The 26514-nt window shown below is 41.4% G+C and overlaps 1 protein-coding gene across 2 annotated transcripts in view; it reads left to right on the top strand.

Annotated features, from left to right (window-relative positions):
• LOC134661674 (GTPase-activating protein) overlaps nt 1-26514 on the top strand; it is a 360962-nt gene that overhangs the window by 23304 nt on the left and 311144 nt on the right. The window contains exons 3-16 of one of the 2 annotated variants that reach the window (XR_010097983.1): nt 7959-8766; nt 10915-11027; nt 11738-11930; nt 12157-12305; nt 12509-12725; nt 13485-13688; nt 14803-14946; nt 15297-15391; nt 19057-19167; nt 20025-20161; nt 20723-20864; nt 21302-21492; nt 22199-22331; nt 22666-24660. Coding sequence is in view for 1 of the 2 variants with exons in the window: in XM_063517831.1 (XP_063373901.1) it covers nt 7959-8766; nt 10915-11027; nt 11738-11930; nt 12157-12305; nt 12509-12725; nt 13485-13688; nt 14803-14946; nt 15297-15391; nt 19057-19167; nt 20025-20161; nt 20723-20864; nt 21302-21492; nt 22199-22331; nt 22666-24172 (4144 nt within the window). In the remaining variant the exon portion in view is untranslated. Of the gene's footprint in view, nt 1-7958; nt 8767-10914; nt 11028-11737; nt 11931-12156; nt 12306-12508; nt 12726-13484; nt 13689-14802; nt 14947-15296; nt 15392-19056; nt 19168-20024; nt 20162-20722; nt 20865-21301; nt 21493-22198; nt 22332-22665; nt 24925-26514 lie in introns of those variants that run through there. The other variant, XM_063517831.1, reaches the window with a different exon arrangement.

The raw sequence follows: 26514 nt of genomic DNA, 5'->3' as shown, positions 1-26514 counted from the left end.
TACAGTTTAAGGGTGTCTTGTGCCGTGGTGGTGGTGGTGGATACCTAATTACTATCCAACCATTGCCTTGAGCTGTAGCTATGCACACATACACACATTGACATTTGTAAAACGACCTCGTTTAGAAAGCAGTTAAAAATTGGCTTTATGAATGCAATCTCATTAGCATTCGTTTCTGCCAAGAAGGAATAACGAAAGGAAAGCACGTGTCTGCAGAGCAGCTAATTTTGCAATAGTAAGTTAGCGCGGTGGGCGGTGCGGCGGCGGCGCGGGCGGCGCCCCACGCGTCCGCAACTACGACTCCGCAATAAATATCTTGTCACTCGGAACCCGATAACGATTGTTTAACTCTTACTAGTCATCGTAAATAAATATTGCCTCTTGATGCTTTTGACAGTTGACACTATCGTATTAAATAATGCCATTGCATCGATTGCTTGTGTGCATAATGTGAATTGGCACACTCTTCTGTGAAATCATATTATATTATGATGGTACATGTATGACGAGGAGAGATAAACGATCATGTTAATTAGAGAGGCTCAATGTACGGCATAGGTAAAACGATAGATTTCATAAAATATTAATTATAGGAATGTAGTGAGGTTGACTGCGACACTTTTCCAATTCAAATCTGACTGACGGTTCCACTCAGGATGCCATCTCATTTCGGGCTGTCCGCAGAATCAGCCAGGAACCAATCCATTAAAGAAGCTGTTCAGGTCATTCAAATAAAAGTCACTGTATCGCAGTCAAACACACTCAAGCATAGACTATTTCAATACTTGACATTCCATCAAACGCAGCCGTCATAAATCATAATAGACGGTCTGCGACACGGCCATTCTGACCTTTCACACGTCCTCGTGGGAAGAGTACTATGCAAGTCAAAACTCCACAGGAACAACAAGTCCACTCGGCTATCCTGATCACAATCATAAGTGCAAACAGACTTTACATAAGTTCGCTCGATCAAGTTCAATCGAATTTTATTTAGGAATATAAGAATTTCAAAGCCGCAATGTTCAAGTGCAAGTACAAGTCCAAGTTCAAGTGCAAGTTCAAGTGCAAGTTCGCAATAACCTTATTTGATTAGAGCTTTATTATCAGCAAAAATGGAACAGGTTGTTAGACTAGTAGTATTCTGTACATCCATAATTGCGTAACCCGCAATCCACATCATTGGCCAAACTCCTTTTATTTATAGGGTATAATCTTTTTTTTTTTTGCTCTGTCCTTATTGCGTAACCCGCAATCTGCATCATTGGCTAACCACCAATGAAAAACCACAGTACTCATTGCGTAACCCGCAATCTGCATCATTGGCTAAACCACCAATGAAAAACCACAACTCATTGCGTAACCCGCAATCTGCATCATTGGCTAAACCACCAATGAAAAACCACAACTCATTGCGTAACCCGCAATCTGCATCATTGGCTAAACCACCAATGAAAAACCACAACTCATTGCGTAACCCGCAATCTGCATCATTGGCTAAACCACCAATGAAAAACCACAACTCATTGCGTAACCCGCAATCTGCATCATTGGCTAAACCACCAATGAAAAACCACAACTCATTGCGTAACCCGCAATCTGCATCATTGGCTAAACCACCAATGAAAAACCACAACTCATTGCGTAACCCGCAATCTGCATCATTGGCTAAACCACCAATGAAAAACCACAGTATACTACTAGTATCATTCGCATGAGAATGTTAAACATTTCATCAACTTAGAGCATAGTGATGTTATGAATGAATGATTTATTAATGATCAGAAGTCATCATTGCGAACTTGCTCCAGACTCTGCATTATCATCGTCTAGATTATTTGGATGTAAAGGTTTTGGCACTTACCTATTTTCTCTAACCAATCGTGAGCATACTTGTAGGTATGAGCATTGTTTCGATGTGTATCTATCTCCTTTCACCACCTTCCAGGTGACCAGGACTTACAGAAGACACGGTGTAACGCGCAACATGACACACGAAAAGGAATTTAATTGCTCAGTCGGTCCTTATCTTCTTACATCCTCGGTCCTTATCATACATGAAATAAAATCGGTTTCGCGACGACTAGTACATCGCCTCACCTCACCATTCCATTCACCGTTCTTTATTTTTATAACCATTAACGAAAAGAAAACAATCGTACGAAACAACTTATGTTGGCCTACTGTCATGAAAATATTATGCATAAATAAATAACTAACATAAATAAATAAACTCGGGCTTTGTTTGATTTTAAAAACAAGATCGTTATGCTAAATCATCGAAACACTACCTACTTCAACTTCAAAGCACGGAGATAGGTGTTTCACTTTCATGTCACTTATATACCACATGCAACGTATGCCTTAAATGTCTTATGAAAATGAAAAGCGTGAAGCGTGTTTCATCCGGACACCAATAGATATTAAATTTCTAATTTTAATAAAATCAAATTAATTACAATTTGACAAACATATTACTTTCTTGATCCATCCTACCCCTGGGAAAAAAAAAACAAATAAAGGCAGTCTTTGTATAACTAATTGCTTCAAAGCAATATAACTTCGGGAATGTGTGTAGTCTTACTAGTCTTACACTCACAATGTGTCCATAATGTCTCCATATCAAAATTAAAATCAAATTAAAATAATGACCCGGTCGGTAGGTACGCCTCAAGTTAATTGAAAGCAAATTTCAGTACCTAGTCCATTGGGCAGACGACGACGAGTTGACGTTACTGAATCACGACTTAGTCGCTTTCTAGAGTACCTACATGTTAAAATGAAAATGCCCATTTGTATTACCATTCAAATAATTATGTCAAATCTGTATGTAACATTTACATTATCCATTATGTTACCAACATGACTTGTCGTATTGTTAACAACTTAATCGTTTTTACATACATAATAGTTTTTAGATTTAAGGGTGGATCAAAGTTATTTTGTTGCCACTCTATCCCGCTGTTCAGAGGACCACAGTGACAGTTTGTTGTAAGTATTCTAGCGGTCGTTGTCGTTCAAAATAAATAATTTAATTAATTAACACAATCTTAAAATGCGTGCTTGATTACTGAACGATTAAAAGAAGTGTTTTTATTTTTATTTTATATCATTTTCATCAAAAGCCTCCATCGCCGACTGTACCTGCCCTCCAACAGGCAACCAATACTCATCGAGACAATTCCAACAATACTAAACACAACCAAGCTAGGTACGTCGTCCCATTCAACTCCATCACTGATGTGGAGCTGATCTGAATCAGCTCTACGTCATAAGAATATGGCATTAAATTGTCATCCAATTTACATATGTGTGCAAATTCTCAGTTCCATCGGAAACCGGGAAGCAAGTCACATCGAATTTGTAATATTTGACTCGTACATTGCAAGATCAATTAAAATTTGTCACGAGAACAATAGGTAGGTGGTGGGTAGGTGTATTAGAATTTGTCAGATAACGTTTGTGCATCAATATACGTAAATAAACTACAGATTTTTACTGTTTTTAATCGTTGCAAAGCTTGAACAGCTTATATCTCGCTATGCGCTACTAATTAAACATTGGTTTATCTCCATCGGGTATTCATGCTATAAAAATAGTACATATTGTATTCCAAACCGTGTATGACGTTTTAAGTTGTCGTGTCTATGTCGCCAAGAACGCTCATTAAGTGTCATTGCGCCCGCCGTCGAAGGAACCTTCATGCTTTCGAGCCTTAAGCGAGACTCATATTTGCATAATTAAAACATTGGTTTGAGTAGTTGTGTGTTCATTTTGGCTGTATCAAATGTGGGCCAAAGAGCCCCTAAATAAAGGAAAACATAATATGAAGTCTCAAGAAATTCGACCGGTACCACCGTGACCCGGAAGGCCAGTGGCTTTGGCGTCCGCCGCAAATGCAGAAGACGCAGATTCGTTCCTAGCCCCGGGCAACGGAGGCCTCGGTAATCGTATGCCTACGTACTTATGTTAAGTCCTTTTCAGTTTATAGTTTCGTAACCATACCATACCTTTGAAACCACACAAATTAAGCAGTTTTGGTACATTGCTCAACATATAAATCAATGTCATTAATTGTGACTAAACTCTAAATAACGTTTTTGTTTTACTTCATTCGATGCTTACATAACAAGATCATCACAAAACAGACTTTTGCCACACATTGGCAGCATTCTAACTGTGGTGGTCTTGTTAATCAAAATAAAATGAGAACTGCTCACCAAATAAACAAAGTCTGTCAATGTCAACTGCGATATCGAGAGCAGGAGCGATCCTTCTGCTCGGCGCCACCACACCAGCCGGACACGAAATTAGTAGGCAGCAGCAGCAGGCTAGACAGGCTTCTGTTTTGTAAAGCAGGATTTCCTGGAATCGTTATTTGTAAGCCATGAATTGTAAGCAAGCAAAAGCAAGTGAAATGGCATGGATTCCAATAAGCAGATTTAACATAAACACTATTAATGCGTGCGTTAGTTGTGGATAAACGAACGTAATTATCTTTTTTTTTACCAACTTATATCAAGTCATTAGAAGTAGAATGACAACTAATTTGTACCGTAGTAGCAAATTGTTGGGTGTTGTGACCGTAGTTTCTTGCTATGTTTACTACCACTATCGGTATAGCTACGTCAATTCCTTATGTATAGGAAGAGTATCAAATATAGTAGCCGCAATTCCTTGCTAAGTTTAGCAGTCAATATCGGTCTAAATTTATGAAATTGGAACGAAACCTGTCCTTGTATTTTAGTTGCATAGGTTGCACTGCCAGAGCATGGAGGTATCCAGCATAGGTATACACGTTGCTGTGGTGTCCGTGGGTCGCGTTCGTCCGTTACAAGGTAGGTAGATCCAGTACGGGCAGCAGGCGAATATCACTTTAAGAGATAGATCACTTTACACCTGTAACGTAAATTTTATATGCGTAGCACACATTTAGAGTATAAGCACATGCACGTATATTGGGTTAAATACCTGAACATTAAAATTAATAGCGAAAGCTAATTTCTCTGCTTATCTGACATATTTACAAAAATTGTAAATAACAGTTGCTAGGCAACTATGTAATTTGTAGGAAAAGGTAGAGAAAGTACGCAAATAGGTAACCTCTTTAATAGTGATAGACCCGATTCTGTACTATAGTTGGTCAAACCAAATTGTCAGTAAATAAGAACAAAACAAACTATACTCATCCTTTACTTTTGGGTGCTAGTACTAGTGTAAGACAAAGACAGTATGATTCTCTCTGTCTATGTTTGAAATGAGACAGTCCTTTGACGAACTATAATTGAGTAATAGGATTGCCCATTGCTTTCTATTACTATATCGACATTTATGAATTATAATAAACCTTTGAAGTTATGTGTTCTTATGCTCTAAAGACGTATAAACACGGTTGTAAATCTGAGATACATAAGCAGCAGAGTATGAATTTAAGCTTCATATCGTTTAATAATAAACTACAGTTCGCAAACGTAACGGGAATCAAAATTATTTTGTGTTAAACATTGGCATAAGCAATAATACCCATGGGAAGGGATTAAATACCTACACTCAATTTACTTATCCATAACTGTTTGAACTCACCAGACGTTTTTTTCATAAAATACCTTTACTTGTGGGCTTACCACCACTATGTAATTGCTTGTGCATGAAATTATTTGCTTCAGCTTATTTTCTTCTGTGGGAATAGGGCAAAGGGAGAGGTCGGAAAATCGTAGCATTTTGGAAGTACACCTCCACCTTTTTCTGACCACTTCTGATGACGAGGAGAGATAAACGATCATGTTAATTAGAGAGGCTCAATGTACGGCATAGGTAAAACGATAGATTTCATAAAATATTAATTATAGGAATGTAGTGAGGTTGACTGCGACACTTTTCCAATTCAAATCTGACTGACGGTTCCACTCAGGATGCCATCTCATTTCGGGCTGTCCGCAGAATCAGCCAGGAACCAATCCATTAAAGAAGCTGTTCAGGTCATTCAAATAAAAGTCACTGTATCGCAGTCAAACACACTCAAGCATAGACTATTTCAATACTTGACATTCCATCAAACGCAGCCGTCATAAATCATAATAGACGGTCTGCGACATGTATATTTCATATTTACCACGTTTAGCGTCGTATTTCAATTACTGCATACTTGCCTGGGGAGGTACAACCTCGGCTGTCCTTCTGAAATCAGAAAGAGCCCTAAGAGCGGTGCTGAAGGTAGCGTTGAAGAAATCAATTAGGTATCCTACGAAGGTCCTGTACATGTACAATGACGCTCAAGTACTCAGTGTTCCAAAGCTCTATCTTCTGAGGGTGGCTCTGTCGGTACACAAAAGGTTTTCAACTCATCAAACTACAATAAGTTACTTATAAATCGAATATTTAAAATTTCTACGACTGCCGTCAAAATCACATTTGCAATTTTTTACATAGTTTTTCAGTCTTTCTGCACCCCCGAATCTACAAGCGTTTAGATAGTTTGTATAATTTTAGAGAATACTCGGTCTTCGAAACAAAAAAAGCTCTTAACAGTTAATATGATGAACTTATCCTTTTTAGACACAGAAAACATTATTAAGATAACATCCTAACATCATACACACCACACACACACACACACACACACACATAACATGTTAGCACTCAATTAAAATTAGGCTTTCTATTACTACTTAATCAAGCTTTATTAATTTGAATTTCCTTATTATACTTTTTATTTTTCTAGTGTGTCTTTTTATAGTGTGGGGGTCAGTATAAAATGTAACTGCTCTAATATTCTTTTAGGGAATAAACTGCATGTTTGTATTGTTCTTATAAAAGATGTTTACATAGTATACTTACATTCCAAGTAAAAATTAAAGCATATTGTATATAAAATACAATATGCTTTAATTTTTACTTACATTCTAGCGTATTATGTAATGAATAAAGTATGCGTCATCTTATGATTCAATTTTTTTTAACAAGTAGATACGTCTGCGAGCGATATTCCAAAGGCCTGGTAGGCTTCCGTAATAGCTCAATTGGTTAAGAGCAACACACGGATTGTGGAGGATGCGGGTTCAAGTCCTGCCGGAAGCGTAACGTTTTCAATTTTTTCCTTTAATATAAAAAATCTTACGATTCCTTGGGTCGAGAATCGAATGCCTTTTCAACTTAAAATACATTGTACATAGGTATGATCAATACCGGCGACTTATTTGCTCAATTTGTAGTATGTATTCACTTTCGGCATATCCAATAACACAACGAAATTATAATTTTGCCGAATTGTAGTTGTATACTGCAAAAACACTAATCCACAATTTCATTTCGTTTATTGCAACTGCGTGTTGAATATGTAGGTAATAAATGTAAGGTTTACCTTACTCTGTTTTACTGGTTGTGTTTAAATACCGAGGCGAGTTATGTGTTACCTCTTGCACGCGAGTTGTAATTTGAGCGAATTCTAAATATTAATGAGTCATCGCGCGAAGCACCGACTACCTTGAAATCGGCAACAGCAATGTATAACTCTTCGTAATTATTGTTGACTAATTTTCTAACATAATAATCGTTAATTGACCTTGCTTGCCTGTACACTACCTATGCGAGATCTTGAATAACTAATGTCACTGTGTAACGTATCATATAATCAGTTTCTATTTGTGAGTTCCTATAATTGGCTCTGTAATGATATCTAAAAAGTCTAATGTATCATTCATAGCTATTGGAATTCCTTGTCATAAATAAATAAAGAAAAAAATATATAATAATAAAAAATAAAAAAATTGTTGCTATTGCGATTGTTATGATTATGTAGCAAGTATTTAGACTGGCGACTGTTTATGTTTATCTAGGTACCACCGGGTACATTAATATAAGTGTGTCTTTATTGTTAAGTAGATTATTTTATTGCCGATAGAGCAGACAAGTGTATGGTTACCGCCTCCGAGTATAACATACGAATGTTGTTGTTTCAGTCCCTTTTTCGGCGAGGAGTTCCAGTTCGAAGTGCCACGTAGATTTCGATACCTTTCCATATACGTGTTCGATCGGGATAAGCACCTCAAGCAGGATCGAGTGCTCGGCAAAGTGGCCATCAAAAGGGAAGACTTGCACCGGTACAACAACAAGGACCACTGGTTCGCGCTGCGGCCAGTGGACGCGGACTCGGAGGTGCAGGGCAAGGCCTACATCGATCTGTCGCTGGAGGACTCGAGAAAGCGGCTGCGCATGGAGCCCAAGCCGCCGGACCCCGACCCCGGCGCGGATAACTGCCCGTCCAAAGCGAACAAAGGAAAGAATCTCGGGAGGCTTTCGGAGTACTGTAAGGAGAGCATGCGATTCGGCTCGTGTTCGAGTTCGACTAGCAAAAAGCTCCTGAGCGCCGTTGCGACTGAACCTGCTATGTCGCTCTCGCGTTCGGAGAGCCTGAAGGACCGGGCGCAGTGGGCGGTGCGGGCCAAGCCGCCTATGCACGCCATGTCCGAGTCGGACACGTCGCCCTCGCCGACCGCCGCCGACTACTGGTCGGACCCCGAGCGGCACTGCGCCGCGCGACAAGGGCCCGACACCATCCGCCTGCGGGTGCTCGAATGCTCAGAGCTCACCACGAAAAACGGACAGTGCGATCCCTTCGCTCTCGTCACCATACTTTATTCGAACGGACGAAGAGTCGAAAGACGCACTAAACCTAAAAAGAAAACTGTTAATCCTCAGTTTGATGAAATATTCTGCTTCGATCTCGTTTTGGAGGCGGACCCGAAAGACAAGGATGGCTCGCAATCGGTGGGTACATACGACGGTGGGTACATACGGACATACGAAGGCTGGTCCAAAAGTTGTTAGCTGCTCCGGCTACACTCATGCGATGACAATATTAATTAGAATACCATTGTTAGGGATATTTCAACGCTAATTCTGGTCATGTTTTTTTTAAACTATAGCGAATAGGTTTTATTTACATATTTTTACTATAAGCTATTTTGTATGGAGATATAAATGATAAATTAATTTCGTATTGAATATCTTATATCTTTGAAAATATAACTTAAATTTATCAAACAAACAAACATTAACATTTATCCAGCAAATAGGCCACAAGGGCACTTTTACACGTCAACATGGAATTTACATACAAGCAAAAAAAAACACATCAACAATTATAAAATACAACTAAGCCGCCAATATCAAATCAAACTAAAGTATTACATAGAGATGTATAAAGTCTCTAAATGTCGAATTACAATAAAAACTATAATAATAGTATTAAAAAAAACACAAAGATACAAAAACTATAATCTAAAATTATTTAGAGGTGTAATTAAATGTCTCTTAAGTGTCTAAGTGTGTTAGCACATAATTAGTCCCGAACTAATTATGTGCTTCCTTCTGCTATTTCCAATTGATAAGTATTTCTATAGGTTGAGGCACATTTTTTTTTTATTATATCTAATATTTCTCGTACGATGAAATTACTTGTTGAAACCATTCTTAGAGCATTTAGTAACTGGAGACGCCCGTCATTTTCTGTACAACTCTTTCTGCGGGGGAGCCGGGGGAGAGGCACGTCAAAGGAAAGGCTGTTTGTACAGTCGGCCAAAAATGTGGTCTACCACACTACGGTTGAGGTTCGTTTGAACGTCATAAGACAACAAGGTCGATTTAATATTATGTCAGTGACAATTGTCAACCTTAGCGATCATTAGATCTCGCAGAAACTTTTGTCAAAACTGGTACACCACTTTCTTGGCCCACTGTACGTAACGTACAAATAGCCATGTCAGGTAAATGTCAGTTTATACTAAAGTTTGCACAATTGTGCAAAGTTTTCGGCAGAGGAATAAACTCTTAAAGACGATTCCGGTTATTAAACGCTCTAAGCAACTATTAAATCATAATTATGTTTACTCAATCACAACGATTTCTACTTAAATACGGTCGAGATTCGCAATTAGCAGCACCCAAAAAAACTTAATTTTTTTAAACAAGTACTACATATTTAAAAAATGATTACACATATGGAGTCTCAATTACTGATCAATTGATCATAATGACTGTTGGTTAGGCTTTGACACGTCGAAATAAAATAATAAGCATTTTCTAAAAATTTATTGACACCATTTCAATAAGTACTAACTGATCCCTTACAATGGTATAAATAAGGAGCCAACAACTTTCGGAGCAGCGAGCTACTAGTTGAGGTGTCATGTGGCGGTCGTGCGGCATCATAACCGAGGAGACAATCAAACGCAAGAACCCAACGCTTATAAATACCGTTCTATCACGCGGTGTAGGGGCATTCTACTAGAACGTCGCTTACGAAATTCTTTTGCCTTGTATGGCAGCTACCTACGTCAATCGACTACGTATTAGCTCTATAATATACTGCCAATTTGTTAGCCAAAGTCAATAAGGTCTGCTAATATAGCAGCTGCCGTATACGATATTCTCGTGGAATGCCCCCGTACCCAAAAGCGGATCTATATCTAAATCCCTAAAGTCTTTTCTCCTATCGATGCATTCCCTAATATTGTTTGTCATAATGATCAGTTGTCCTAACACTAAAAACCCTAATTTTGGTTATCCTAATATTGATTACTTGTTCTAATGTTATTATGCATATTTTCTTTTTTGCGAGGGTCGCAGTTGAACCCTAACCTAACACACTTTTGTGGCAGCAAGTACTAAATCCTAACCATTTTTCAGAACCTTACATTATGGAAAATAATCGTTATGACAATTGATCGTTATGGCATGTGCCCATTAGGATAAACCAGTTAGGGCAAGTGACTTTAGGACAAACGTTGTTAGGGATTCAGAATGATACCCCACAAAAGCACTACCAAGTTTTATTAATTTGAATGTTAATTGTTCAATTAGTCTGAATAAATAGGACAGGCAATATTAGAGATGTTCATAGTTATAATATGGCAGGCGGGCGTGGCGAGCGAGGCGCGCGTGTCGGTGTGGCACGACGCGGCCACGCCGGTGTTCCTGGGCGAGGTGCGGCTGCAGCTGCGGCAGCCGGCTCCGGCGCCGAGGGCCTGGTAACTACACCACATACTATTCCTACTCTTACTTAAATAACACTACACTCACTACCCCCCAAAATATACCAATCATACCTAACCAATATTACCTCAAAAATACCTTACCAATACCTGTAATCAGAGTTTTGTACGTCAAGTTTAAATGACAATTTTCTGTTATTTGGCATATGGTCGTCAAGGTGATTGTACGAGCCCAGACATAACGGGGTTGAGTACATAGTATCATTACAAAGTTATTAAGGACATAGAAGTTAGTCGTTTGGTACCTACGCTCAATTAGCATAGGGAAAGTGGGTCTAATTGACTTGCTCGGTTTGATTACAGGCCCCGGGATAGGTCAATATAAATAAAAGCTTGTAAAGCCTGACACCATATTATGTGGCCTTCGCCACGGTGCGGTTTGTCAGTGGTACTCATTTATTTTACTGGCAAGAAATACTCTGATAACAGATGTTGAATGGCATCGAATGTGAACGATGTAAACAATAAGAAAAATATAATTTGATATAATGCAAAAAAATATTCAGAGAGTAATAAAAAGACGAAGGATTGCGTAGCATTCCAATAAACAATGTTTAGAAATGGGTCGTTGACATCAATTGGCATGACTGGTACATGAGGGTACGCACATGATTGCCGTATGTAAGCGGTTCATAGCGGTGATGGTGATGGTGTGACAGGAATGTAAAGTTGCGAGTTGTGTGCAGGTTCTTCTTGAGCGCGCGCGCGGGCGGCGCGGCGTCGCGCGGCGCCACGCCGCCGGGCACGCGGCTGTCGGCGGCGGGCGGCGCCGCGCTCGGCTCGCTGCGCCTGCTGCTGCAGTACACCGTCGACCACGTCTTCCCCATACAACACTACCGCCGCCTCGAGGAGCTCTTCCTTATGAGTGTCACACAGAAGGTTGGTACCCTACCCACCCACCCCCCCCACCCTACTACCGACTAATACTCACCTTGAAACAATCCCTATACCGAAAGCGCCGAGTTTCCTGTTACAAACCTCTACCCAGGGTAGAGGGGTTTAGTTATTTGACTACTGGGAGCAATTTCGGCTGAGTCACCCGCGGCACACGGAACATCTCGGCCAAGTTGTTATTACATGGCTAAATGGCAATGTTTATTGGCAGCCCATAACCACGTCGGCGGTGTACATCTTGGGGGAGATCGTGGCGAGTAAGACGGACGCGGCGCAGCCGCTGGTGCGGCTGTTCACGCACCACGACCTCATCGTGCCCGTCGTTCGGGAACTCGCCGACGCGGAGATATCTGTGCTTACGTGAGTTATATTCATGCTCCCTATACATAATAAAGAACAGAATATAGATAAATTCTAAGCAACCAAACAACCGAGCAGAGTAGTGTTTGAACAACCCTTCTTTCTTATATTATTGCTGCGGCCACTGAACGTCCACGCTCGAAGCGTGCGTTCCGTTGCCCTCGTAACGGGGTATATGTATATGTATTGTTGCGTGTGTGCAGGGACGCGACGACGATATTCCGTGGCAACACGCTGGTGTCCAAGATGATGGACGAAGCCATGCGGCTGAGCGGCGCCGCGTACCTGCGCTCGGTGCTGCGGCCGACGCTGGCCGCCGTGCTGGCCGACCGGCGGCCCTGCGAGATCGACCCCGCGCGCGTCAAGCCCGCAGCCGCCGTGCAGCCCAACCTCGCCAACCTCAACCACTACGTACAGAGGGTAAGGACCTTTAACCCTTAAATGCATAGTGTAGGATGCAGCCTACACAAAAAACATCTAATTTTATACATAATTAGAAAAACCTATATTATGTCTATTTATATATTATTTCAAAGTAAAACTAATCCGTTTTCCGATTTTTTATATAAATTTATATGTGATTTTGGATGTTTTTTTGGGGTTTGTAATTATTTTATATTTAAAAACTCTATCATAGGTGTATCACAAATAGGTGTACCTTTCGGATGATAGTAGGATTTATCATATACCTATACTCAGTTCCAAACTTTTTAAAACTTTAAATGGCCATATCAAATGAAGGCATAGGTCCATTAAACAGCCAAACAGATGATCAGCACTTATTATTATAATGTTGGTACCGCGACTATTAAGGTGTCTCAAATACGTTGGCGTATTTTCAGCAGAAAAATACACTTTTTTTTTAAGGCGGCAAACAAATCTTTTTAATGGTTTTTCTTTTTTCTGTGAAAATTAGAACGTTGCTTCTGTAAAATATTTATATTTCTTGCACCATTTTTGAGAAAAGCACTATATATGACTCGGCTGGAAGGCTACTTGCTGGCTTCGGATTCAATTAAACGGACTCCCAAGGTCGTCCGTTTAAAACGAATCCTCAGCCAGCAAGTAGCTACTTCCGAACCTCGACAATAATGTACTATTGCTTAGTTGGGAGCTAGGTCTGTATGTACCTATTGGTAAGGTTGTCCCCAACGATATCAGTATTGAGTATTGTATCAGGTGTTCGACTCGATAACGTCCTCGTACGCGATGTGCCCGGCGGTGATGTGCCGCCTGTTCGAGGCGCTCCGGCAGAGCGCCGCGCGGCACTTCCCGCACAACGCGGAGGTGCGCTACTCGGTCGTCTCCGGGTTCATCTTCCTGCGCTTCTTCGCGCCCGCCATACTCGGCCCGAGGCTCTTCGACCTTACCACCGAACAAATTGTAAGTCTCATACGTTACCTATATCTACAACTACTCCAACTAGTACTATCATTACGTAAAATAATATATATTATACTGTTTATTTCAATAAAAAGGAAATTAGCATCATAAATTAACAAGGTTCTTGACGTGCCCAAATGGGCTGAATTTTTTTATTTTAGTTTAAAATTATACAGTAAATTACCTGTCCTCACGCCCCGGCCACGGAACGCATGCTCCGGGCGTGCGCGATGATACGCGAGCGATAGAGAGTAGCCACCCTTTAATGGCTAATGTGGCTTTCCATTACAAAAAGTCCCTATGCTTCGTGAAATAAGGCCCTTTTAAATAAATTCTATAGAAAGGTATGGAAAGCCACAAATAAAATATAATGTCATGATTACACATCGGTAACTCGTGGCATTTAGGTAGCACTTAAAAAATTAGATTAATTAATTCCTTTTTTTAGTGGTTTCTTTTTCTCGAAATTACACATTAGTCATGATCTTCCCTGAACTCCTTGAAGTTGAGCGATATCCACAAACACAATATGTCACAACGCGTGCTCTAATTATTTGAACGCGCTTAATACATACATACTAGGGAATGCAATCTCGCACCAAGATTGGCGATTCGAGATCTCGCACGAAAAATCTGAATCGAGATAGGGTGTTTCGAGATCTCGACCGTCACACTTTCGAGATCGAGATTATACAAAGTAATTAAAAATGTCCTAAACTGGTCAAAAAAACTCAAAGAATTCTGTAAACACTACTTATTTAGGGTTCACCATGTTATGTATCTATTGAAAATAAAAACAATTTGAAATCGAGGGACGATCTTCTAAGACCGTTTTCTCGTAGCAGCACGGGATCTGGTAGCTGCCCTCACTGACCCAAAAAGAAAATCCACCCTGTATAGGTACTCAGTCTCTCTTAACACTTGCAATGTCATGAACCACATGTTAGTTAAGTATTAGATAAGTGGTATGTATATATATCTCTGTGAAATACGTATATGGAAGCATCTGTATTTAAGGACATTTATGCTATTTTAACTTTTTTGTTCATCCTATGTATGTTTTCTGTGTTATCTCCTCAATAAATAAATAAATATAATGGTTTGCCTGTGGCAGGACCCGCAAACGAACCGGACGCTGACGCTGATCTCTAAGACGATCCAGTCGCTGGGCAACCTGGTCAGCAGCCGCTCGGCGCAGCAGGTCTGCAAGGAGGAGTACATGGCCGAGCTCTACCGCAGCTTCTGCACTCCCCGACACGTATGACACTTATCAGATATTATAGTCGTTTGGTGCTCATATCTATATCAACCGCTAAACTCATACAGTTAGACCAAAATACGTCTGCAACTATTTTTATAGCACACGCAGTGCAAGTGTTATTTATACGTCATAATTTCATAGAAGTTGGACGTTTCAAATGAATATTTCTTTTTTTAACTGATGGAGACTGAAGAACACGTCCAAGTGACTTGCCGTTATAATTTACTATGTTTTTTTATATATCTTTGTAATGATAATATCTTTGGCCTATTGATCGAGCCACGTGGTTTCGTTTATTTACATAAACACTACCGAACAATTGTTGAAAGGCAATTTTTCCCTGGCAGGTGCAAGCAATAAAACAATTCCTGGAGATAATCTCGACGAGTACAGACACGCAGAGCAGCAGTGTGCAGGAGTCGCCCGTGCTGCTCAAGGAGGGGTAAGTCACGCGCGCGGCGCGCACGCCCCAGCACCCACACTACACTACACATGGTACACAACTCTTTCACTTTATACCATCCTTTCTGTCTACAATCCTTCTAACTACATGTTTCTTTGTTTGTGCCTCACGCGGAACAGATATGGGTATGATTCACAATATTCATTACATACATTAAATATGTCTAGATACAATAAACGCTTTTTGGTATTAACAATTGCACAGCCTTTTAGTTTGTTTTCATCTTCTCATGGTATCAATTATTTGCATCAACCAGGGTATAAAACGACGGGTACGATGTGAAAACACTGGATATTTTTACATTTACACATGTGACATGGATATGCTTATAATATAATGGAAGAATTTATGCATAATACTGTATCTGTGCCTAATTATCTATTTCAAATAAACTGACATACATACTAATCTAAATTTATTTTTACTAAGGCGATATTAACCTAATCTATAAATCTAGACACATTAATTATGCCTAAATAAAGTGAATACTACCTTACTCCTCTTATTTACTTACCAGCTTTCTATCTTCTAGTTCAAACAATGAAACTTATACAAAGCACTAAAGTAAAAAATAATACTATTCTTACAGAATAGTGACCTGACTAAAGTTGACTCTATAATTCTAGGGACTAGATTGATAAATTATTTTTTTATTCATTTTATTTTATTTTAGTACATGGAAAACCAACAGCGCTACATATGTTCAGAAATTACAATAGAATCACAGAGCCAATTATAGGTTCTCACTTATAGAAATACAATAAATTGTAAAAAGTTTTTGCTCAACTTAGTTACACATACAAGTTCACAAAGCATAAGAACAGATGATCTATGTTTACAAACATAAATGAAGAGAAGAAAAAAGAAAAAGCCTTTTGCGAGTAATATACATTCAATAATGCACCGAGCCCTGACCTGCGCCAGAATTATTGTCACCAATGAAGTATCTAATTAATTTATTTTTTATTACTGGCATGCTATCACTATATATGTCAATATCACAATTTATAAGAACTTTATTTAAACTCATGCCTGCCCTGCATATGAAACTGTTTTTTCTATATCTAGTAGCAGCTTGGTAATTACTACTAATGGGGCGAAAATGCCTAAGCCTCCTTGACGGAACATTAAAAAAGATCTTAATCAGCAAATTTGGACAATCTACATTACCTTTTATAATATTTACTAAGTACACTATATCTGCAATTTCACGGCGCTTAACAAGTGGGATCAAATGATGTTTCTTACACAGCTTGAAGTAGTTGGTAGAACTATAATTAATTCGCATTTTGGAACAAAGAAATTTGACGAATTTTAACTGCAATCTCTCAACCCTATCAACATAAATTTGATATTGAGGATTCCATATCTGAGATGCGTATTCTAGTTTGCTTCTTACGTAAGCGCAATATAAAATTTTAGAGTTTTGGGACGGGTAAAACAAACTGAATTACGCAATCTGTCAGCTCCCACGGCTCATATATGAGCCAGAACGCTTATGGTGACGTCATATCGTGGGATTCGATAGGTTAGAAAACCAAGTGACCTAGAAGCTTTACCTACTATACTATCAATATGCTCACTAAAAATAAGTTTGGAGTCATGAATAATACCTACATCTCTCATGCTTGCTACTCGCTGAAGAATTTAATGAATATGGGGTACAAATATGATTTGATTTACGAGAGAAGGTTACTGTAAAACATTTAGAGGGGTTTAAATCTAATTTGTGATACAATAGGTATCGAGTCTTCTTAGATCAGATTGTAGCGCGTATACATCAACCGGTGAGGCAATTTTAGCAAAAATGTTCATGTCGTCAGCAAAGCTGAGCAACTTAGAGAACTGGAAACAAGTACTTATGTCATTAACAAAAATGTTAAATAGAAGTGGGCCCAATATAGACCCTTGGGGGACTCCACTTGGTATAGATGCCCAGCTCGACATGTAATTATTAATCACCATTGACTGACACCGATTTTTTATGTACGACTTAAACCATCTTAAAAGATCCCCTCTAATACCAATCAAATAGAGCTTAGATATTATGATATCGTGATCAATACGATCGAAAGCTTTACTGTAATCTGTCATTCAGGTAATTACAACACAATATCTAAACTTAATTACAAAAGTATCGTTAAACCAGTAGGTTTGTCTCGATACTCCATCCGCGATACATTTTATACAACAATTTTTTAAACAATAAGTTAATATGCACAAATGTTGCCACAGTTTGGAAAGTCTTGTTCATATCGATATTAATACAAAGTTTGCAATGGAGATTACCGTGAGAATTCACCGCTAGGGTCGAAGCTGACGCGCGGTCGGTTCTAATGCCATTTTCAGTAAGTACATTTCTTATGGGATTTAACGTATTTTAGTAGTCATTTTGAAAATAGTGCAGTATTACAGTAATATTGACAAAGATATAGGATAAATATATTATCATTAAATAAATGTGCAGTAAATAGTGGTGCATAATACGATGTATAAAAATAAGTTGAACCCTTAGTTAGACCCACGATTGGTATTAGTAAAAACTGGCCAAAAGCATGTAGGGCCTTGCTCAGTGTAGGGTTCCGTAGTCACGCGTCTGTCATCATAGACATAAAGCACTTAAAGGGGAGTTTTTATAGGTAATATTAACGTAACAAGAAAAGGAAATATCGTCGCAACGCTATTTTATTCATAATTTTATCTGTCAATCTAGTCCGTGGCATAGGGAATATAACGCAAAACTTTAGTCCGCGTAGGGTAACATTTTGTGTCTATATTTTTCTTTTAGTATTCACTATTCTTGATCAAGACTAAATTCGGCTTATTGGGCCACCGTTGGCATCTAGTCTAATTACTAATAACAGTAATAACGGTACAGTTATATGCATATTAAAGAGCACTTTGTGTCCCGGGATTCAATAGGAAAAGGCCACCACTTTAAGAGTTGCCCTGACGGTTCTTACAGCGCATACGATTGTACTTTATTTGTGTTTAAAGCTTACAAATGCTGTTCATAGATAATGTGTTTGCCTTTGATTTGTAAATATTAGAAGTTGCACCTTGGTATTTAACGATGCCACATATTTTTTTACTAGTGTTATATTACGAGTAACATTATTATGACATTGATGCGAAATACTATTAAAGGGCCTATTAAACCCCTATATTCTATGTAAATAAGACATATTCAAGAACATTGCTTTATCCAATTGTTAATACGTGAATAATTATTTAATATATTTAGTGTGAATAGATTTTACAAAAGGATCGGATCATTGTAGTATAAGTATTGCACTCTCCTCTGCTTTCATTTTACTGCAGTTCGTGACGTCGGTGTAATAATGTCCTTGATATAAACGTGTGGTTTGAATATTCGCTGTTGATCCTATAATCGTAAATAGTTATTTATATATCTACAATAAACACAATCTAGTGTTGTCAAATAAACACTTACAGTACTTATACAAATCTTGAATGAACCCAAAAATAAGCACTTAACCATTTAATGTGTACCCGAGATTCTCGGACCGGGACGAGTGGCGTAGGTAGAGGTGTTATATTGTGTAAAGGTAGAGGTGAAATATGTTGTGTGAGTTTGTGTTCGTTTGCGGGCTTGCTACAGCGTTGCGGGTTTGTGTTCGTAGGACGATGATCAAGCGGTCGGAGGGAGTGCGCGGCGGCGTGGGGTCGCCGCGGCGGCGCTGGGCGCGCGCGGCGCAGGCGCACGCCAAGCGGCGCCACTTCCGCCTCACCAGGTATCCACTTCACTCAACCACGACCGAATCACCTGTCAGACCTACTATCGAGCTTTACTTTATAGTATCGTGCTGAAAAATAGCACTCACACAAGCACAGCGCTGCCTATCTACTCTTGCAGAAAATCTGCTTACCATAGATTTTCTCCAAGAGTAGATAGGCCATGAGAGTCGCCATGATCGGGGCTGTATAAAGCAGTTGCTCATGTCTGTCCGTCCTCTTCAATACAAAAGTCAGAAATGATAGACAAAGCCCGACAGTCGTACTTCACTCGCGAAACGCTCCTAACAAAACGATAAGTGAACGTGACGTCACGGTCGCTGAGAGCCCACCTTGATCTATGGTCAAAACAAGAAAATTGCGTTTTTGTCGGTGAAATGTTGCGTTTATGAAGTTGCTATACAATCTTTTTTTTTGATAAAATGTAAGTAAGTAATCGTTTGGTACCCTTACTTTGTCCTTTTTGGAAGTTAAAAACTAACTTACATTTTGATGCTTTCAGGTCCTATATTTTTGTTTTAGTTCCATATATTATTTTAATACACTCCACTCCACTTTATTGTAATAAATTGCTCATTTGCTATCTATTTTTTTACTAGATTTTGTTATAAGACTCAACATGTGTCATCATCCCTATTGTGAACGAATAATGACCAAACGAGTCTTCATGACAGTCTACAGTTGGAGCGTGTAGGTACTGTTAGCTAGCCATTATTAAGCCGGCCTTATCCATTATTAAGTATTTGTTTGCGAGTATCATATTACAATATTGTAAATGTTATGCAACCAGCTCGCGGTGGCACGGCGGGTGCGAGCTCGTGCTTCGTGCATGTACATGATGGTGTTGTGTTTGCAGCGGCGAGCTGACGTGGTCGCGGTGCGGCGCGAAGGCCGCGGCGCACCGGCTGCCGCTGGCGGGCGTGCTGGCCGTGGCGCCCGTCGACTGCCCCACTGCCGGCGCGCCGCTCGGTGCCAACAACATTTTCCAAATAGGTGCCTACATTTGTTTTCACTGAAACCTACCGGCGTCCCTGAGTACGAGAGTTTTCTCATGGCTCGGGATCAAACATTTATTAAACGGAAGGAGAAAATAGCAGCTTCACACGGCGCTATATTTCATAAACCATATTGAGTGAACATACATTAAATTGGTTGTCGTTTCTTGTTTTTATTTAGTCCTGTTAGTCAGCGAACACCGCTTATTTATATTAGATGGGCCTCAATGCCCATTCCGCACGAGCATAAAAATTGATATTTAGTGAACATTAGTCTTATAAATATATTGCTTTAAATAGGTAGTGTTAAGTACAGAATTGTCATTGTCTAGTAAAAACGATGCTTGACGTCGAACACTCACGGTTAACGTCGTTCCTCCCCAATGCATGGCGCAGATGACGCTTTCCCTTTCTGACTCGTGCTTTCAATGACTGTTCCAAGCAATCGAGTGACATTATGCTTACAATGGCAGTAAATAACAAGAAAAAGTTGATTTTATCAATAATGAGTAACTCGCCTCGTATGTATTTGAATGACATAATCGTGTGGTACGTGCAGTGCACCGCGAGCGCGTGCTGTTCGTGCAGGCGAGCAACTGCGTGGAGCGCGCCGAGTGGGTGCGGCTGCTGACGGCGCTGTGCCGGCACTCGCCCGCCTCGCCGCCGCACAAGGGCTACTACGCCGACACCGAGTGGACGTGGTACGTGTCGCCTCACTCACAATCCACTTTGATGCCATATCTACGTATCGCGAGGAGAGTTCACTAGTTCAGCTCAATAACTATACGTATAGAGCATTAAGTACAAAAAAGGTAGTGAATGTTATTACGAGTAACTATGAAGTAACACTTTGATAAAAACATACTTCAACTAAACCTCGGCTTCTAAGGGGTTAAATAAATAAATATGGGGTGATTCCGAATATAGAAATATTGGGCTTTACTTTACTACAAACTGTAGTTTTTATTTCTTCATAATTTAGGTATCAGTCTGTCGCTGTGTGTACTAAAAGGCTTGGGAATTCTTTCACTAGGCTTTTCGTACGTATTTACGTGATAAGAATGCATAATTTTTTGTAGTACATTAGTGAGCTGACAAACATGATGTTTGATCAGTTATCATCTGTTGTGTGTGTCAGCTGCGGTCGTCGCGAGGCGGAGGCGGAGGGGTGCGGCGGGTGCGAGGCCACGGAGGCGGGCGAGCGCGAGACGCTGCGCGGGCCGGCGGCGCTGGCGCTGCGGCTCGACCCCGCGCGCGACCTGCAGCGCCTGCACGCGCTGCTCGTGGCGCACGCCGCGCCCATCGACGCGCGCGCCCTAGCGTTACAAGGTACCTACTCCCTCTAAGACACTGCATACTTCACCTGAGCCTCCAATTATAAGCCCTATGACAGTTCACTTTTATATGGACTACCTGTCACTTTAAATGTTTTGGAAGTTTGAAAATGTAACATTTAAATAATAAATATCTTATACCGTTTAACGAGCAATTCTTGTAAGTATATATACTTATATATTTCGGGGTTTGAAATTTGCTAAATGGGGGTTTTCGGGGGCGGAAATGCCGAAAATCGATCTAGCTAGGTCTTATCTCCGGGAAAACTCACATTTTTTAGTTTGTATGATTAACGAGCAAAGCTCGATCTCCCAGATATTAATTTCACGTTAATTGTTATACATTATCGAAGAGGCTAAAAAGTGACTAATAGATGGACGAGTTAGTTTTATGATACGAGACTGTCTAAATTAATGTTGTATTAAGCAGAAACGTGTGCCAACGATACCACAATGCTTACAAAATTGAGAGAATAACTCACTGGCTCGGACGAGACTAGACCTCTCGACTCTGGTAAAACAGCCCGCCGCTTTACCAACTGACATACTCAATATTTCCACCATTTCCTCTATATGTGCCTTAGGGGGGCGCCTAGCGACATCTACCGTAAGAGGATTACCTCATAGGACTGACCGTAGTTGGGGCGTTTACAGTGAGTGACATATGTATTATAAAAGATATTGTGTGTTGTAATTAACAGAAGGGCCACCGTCGGAAGAGCGCGACGCGGAGGCGGCCACGCTGCGCGAGCTGCAGGAGGCCATGTTCGACCTGGAGCACCGCCACCGCGTCTACCACCGCTCGCTCGCGCGCGAGACCAAATACGGCAGCAAGTAAGCCAACAAACGTTAAACGTAAACTACCATTCCCACCAAGCGGGCGCGGGAGTCGGCGCGCATTTCACATTTGTTTGGCCGCAACCCGGTCGGCTCCCCGCGGACGCGAAAGGATCTGGACGGAACGGATTCCATCGCTTCTGCCATACATAATGTATAGGCATATTGAAAATGCACTCCGGCGCGGCCCGACGCCAGCCGGTCGGCCGTACATACATAACGGTCAAAACTATCTCCAATATCTTAATATGTATTAACATTTACACATATTGAATACACAGTAATTACTTAAACCTTGTTGCATTTTAATCATCATGTATAAATTTTGTAGGCAAGCTCCCATCGGTGACGACAATTACCTTCACCTTGCGGGCGCCGGGTCGGGTATGTCGGGCATGGGCGGCGGCGAAGGCGGCGCCTTCCTGTGGCGCGCGTGGCGCAGCGAGCCCAGCCCCGACGCCGCCGCGCCGCCGGCGCCGCTCCACGGCTCGCTCGACGTCGCGTCCAGCACCGAGTCGCTCAAGCTGTCGCGGCACATCGACGAGCGGTCTTCCGGCAAGTCCAACAAGTCCACGGGGAGCGGCTATTTGACTATGTCTTGCCTCAAGCAGGAGCCCTCCGAGGACAGCGACAACTCGGCCGGTAAACCTGCGCGACCGCCCAAACCTGCGCGACTCTCGCCCTCGCGCGCCACGCTCGCGTCCCACGCCGCCGATTGGCCGCCGCTCAGCGAGTACGTCGACGTCGAGTTGAAGCCGCCCGAGCGGAGGCCCAAGTCCGACGCCAACTCGCCGAAACGGCAGGACTCCGACCCGTCCTATCGCTGCAAAGAGTACGAGTTGATGGCGAATTTCATGAGCCATGCGGCCTCACCTGCGGGCGAGGAGGCGCCGCCTGCCGTACCTCCGCGGGGGCACGCGACGCAGCGCGCGCGGTTGCACCCCAAGCCGGAGCGCGCACCCGCCGCGCCGCGCCGCGGCTCGGCCGGCAGCCTGCCCGACCCCGACTCGCAACCCGCGGAGCCGCGGCCCGCCAGTAAACTGGATACGCTGTCTAATGACGACAGCTTGCTCGACGAACTTCAGCGGGACGCCTACTGCGTGCTCAAGGTGTGCGAGGACGAGTCCGGGAACGATTCCAGTGAAATTACAGAAGAACCGGATCGGAAAGAGAAAGAAGATTATGGAATATTTTCTAGAATTAGTATCCAGCGAAAGTCTAACCCTATAAAAACCCAATCGAATCCCATGAAACCACTAAAAACGTCAAGTTCCACCTCGAACGTTCATGATACTGGATCTAATTCCTCTCGACCGTTTGCGGAGCGGCTGACGCCTTTTTTCCTGAAGAAAAAGTCGAAACCGCCGGAAGATATACAAAGTACGAACAAATCTTCGCGAAAGGAGGATAACCTAATCGGTCGCCTGACGCCGCGATTTGGACAGTCACGGCTGTACGGGCGCGGGCAATCACTAGAGCTTGCGCCCTCCGAGACGCGCACGAAACGCATCGAGCGCTCCGCCACTACTGTTAATCTTCCAACGAGACCGATAAACTCATCAATAGTGGCAAATCTCAAGTTTCTTAGTCTGCACCGGTACGGTGCTCAGGATGACGTGCAGTGCCGCACGTTCGTCCGTAGCGACGAAGCAGAGCTGCCGGCCCCAAGCGGAGCGACGCGCGAGCCGCCCGCGAGCGCCTCGCCTGCGGCGGCGGCGGGCGCGCCGCCGGGGGGGGGCGCGAGCGAGGCGCTGGACTTGCCCGACGCGGCGTGGCGCCCCGCCGCGCACCAGCACGGCCCGCTGCTGGCCGCCGCCACCAGCGACATCCGGCTCTAGGCCCCGCGCGGCTCCTCTACTGCTCTCGCGTGCGCACTGTCGCTCCTCGTGATAAAGGATGCGATCGATACGGTTCTATTGTAAAGTTAATGGTAGGCTAGAGATGTATTTATTTCTATGATATTTTTTGAACTCCTTTTCGTCGACCTGAAGCGTGTGCCTCCTCTAGTATGTAGTTTTCTGAAAGAATACTGGTATGGTTAAGTCTAAATGATAGCATTAATACTCAAAAGGTGCCAAGTGTTGTATGACGTCGCCGGCGCATTCAACTCTCATTCCTGTAGCACAATAATAAGTGGAAATCTTAATGTTGTTGTATAAGACTTAGTTATGTTATACATATACGTATAGCGTCTTTATCGCTTGTAATTTGTAACATATTAGTCTTGAATTAGAAATATTGAATGTTATATGTTTTATTCACAATACTTCAAATATATGTATTTTTGTTTGACTTATTTGCCAACGAATGCAATGAAATAATATGTGTATAAATGACACACAAGTAAACCCCACTTGCCGCATAGCACGGATATTTGAGTACAAGGACTGTCGCTGTTGTCGGAGGGGTGGAAGCGTCGCGTCGGCTGCAGAGTGCTGTATTCAGTTATGGCATTCGTATGTAGCGGAATAGAGATCTTATGAACTCACAATTGCATTGTGATCTTGTCAATTGTTTCAAGCAATATACTATTTCATGTTTTGCTTTACTATTAGCCTGTGTACTTAAGGATCGATGTGGCTTAATATATAACATGCATTGCAATGTGAACTATTCTAAACTCGTGTAAGTCTGGCCTTACATTATGCCTAACAGTACGGCCTTGTGATTCGAGATAGGAGTACGCCATTCTTGGCCATTCTAACTATTGACTGACTTTTTCGAATTCACTTGTTAGGTTTGTGTTGTACGTAACTATTATGACGGTCAATTGATAGATTTTTAATGTCAATATTATTGAAAAAATGCACATTAGTAGTTTTATTTGTAGCAATTTATTAAAGAATATTAATGATAGTCTGTTCTGTTGAACGATTACATTTAGTTTATGAAACACGGTTTTCGTTTTATCAATGAAACTCATTTGTATGTTATGTGCCTTGTAGGCCTCTGTTTATGGAGGTATACTTTGATTTAACTATGAAGAAATAAAGTAATGTACAAATTAATATTTCACAAAAATATATTATGTTATTTATTTCACCTATTTTCATTCTGTTAAATAAAAACTCCACTTAACGTCCATATTTTTTTATTACAGTCATATATCGAAAACCACAAATAAATCGGAAAGATTATAGACGCTCAGGGCCGAATTAAGCATGTCGGGGCCCCTAGGCAGTGCAATGCTCGGGGCCCCCTTACAGTCAATTCTACATACATAATGTTCAGTTGTTCAGTACAAGCAAGAATGTAAGTTTGCGATTTTAATTTCAACCTTCAGGTGTCAGTTGAGCCGATCCGAACTTGCCGAGCGATGTCTTTTTCGCTCTTATTGCGTGGACATAAAGGGTAAAAACGGGACCCTATTACTAAGACTCCGCTGTCCGTCTGTCCGTCCGTCCGTCCGTCTGTCACCAGGCTGTATCTCACGAACCGTGATAGCTAGACAGTTGAAATTTTCACAGATGATGTATTTCTGTTGCCGCTATAACAACAAATACTAAAAACAGAATAAAATAAAGAATTTTTAAGTGGGGCTCCCTTACAACAAACGTGATTTTTGACCGAAGTTAAGCAACATCGGGCGGGGTCAGTACTTGGATGGGTGACCGTTGTTTTGCTCTATTTTTTGTAGATGGTGCGGAACCCTCCGTGCGCGAGTCCGACTCGCACTTGGCCGGTTTTTCTATTTTCGTGTGAAAATCTTAATGCGGTTCACAGAATACATCTACGTACCAAGTTTCAACAGTATACTTAGTTCTTATAGTTTCGGAAAAAAGTGGCTGTGACATACGGACGGACAGACAGACAGACATGACGAATCCATAAGGGTTCCGTTTTTTGCCATTTGGCTACGGAACCCTAAAAAGAGTGTGGGAAAGAAACTGCTAAAAATTCGCCAGAGAAGGTCATATTTCTTAAGTATTGGTAATAATTGTTGCAATGCCTATTCCTCCATTGTTTGTTGGAGTGATTGGGTGATTTTTGGTCCGGCAAACAGTGATTTTCTTTATAAATTTCGAAAAAATGGCGCGCACTGTTGTCATACGTCAAACACGGCAGTCCGCAACGTAGGACGACAACCCACACACAATCCTGCGCGGCGGACTACATCGGTGGTCGGGGCTTGCAGGATTTGTAGGACCCAAGAGGCATCCTTCTTGGGCTTGGAGGATAT

Source organism: Cydia amplana, chromosome Z, assembly GCF_948474715.1.
Source record: "Cydia amplana chromosome Z, ilCydAmpl1.1, whole genome shotgun sequence".
In the NCBI taxonomy this organism is placed as follows: domain Eukaryota; kingdom Metazoa; phylum Arthropoda; class Insecta; order Lepidoptera; family Tortricidae; genus Cydia; species Cydia amplana.
The sequence above is the reverse complement of the archived record's forward strand: the minus strand, read 5'-3'. Positions and strand labels throughout refer to the sequence as shown.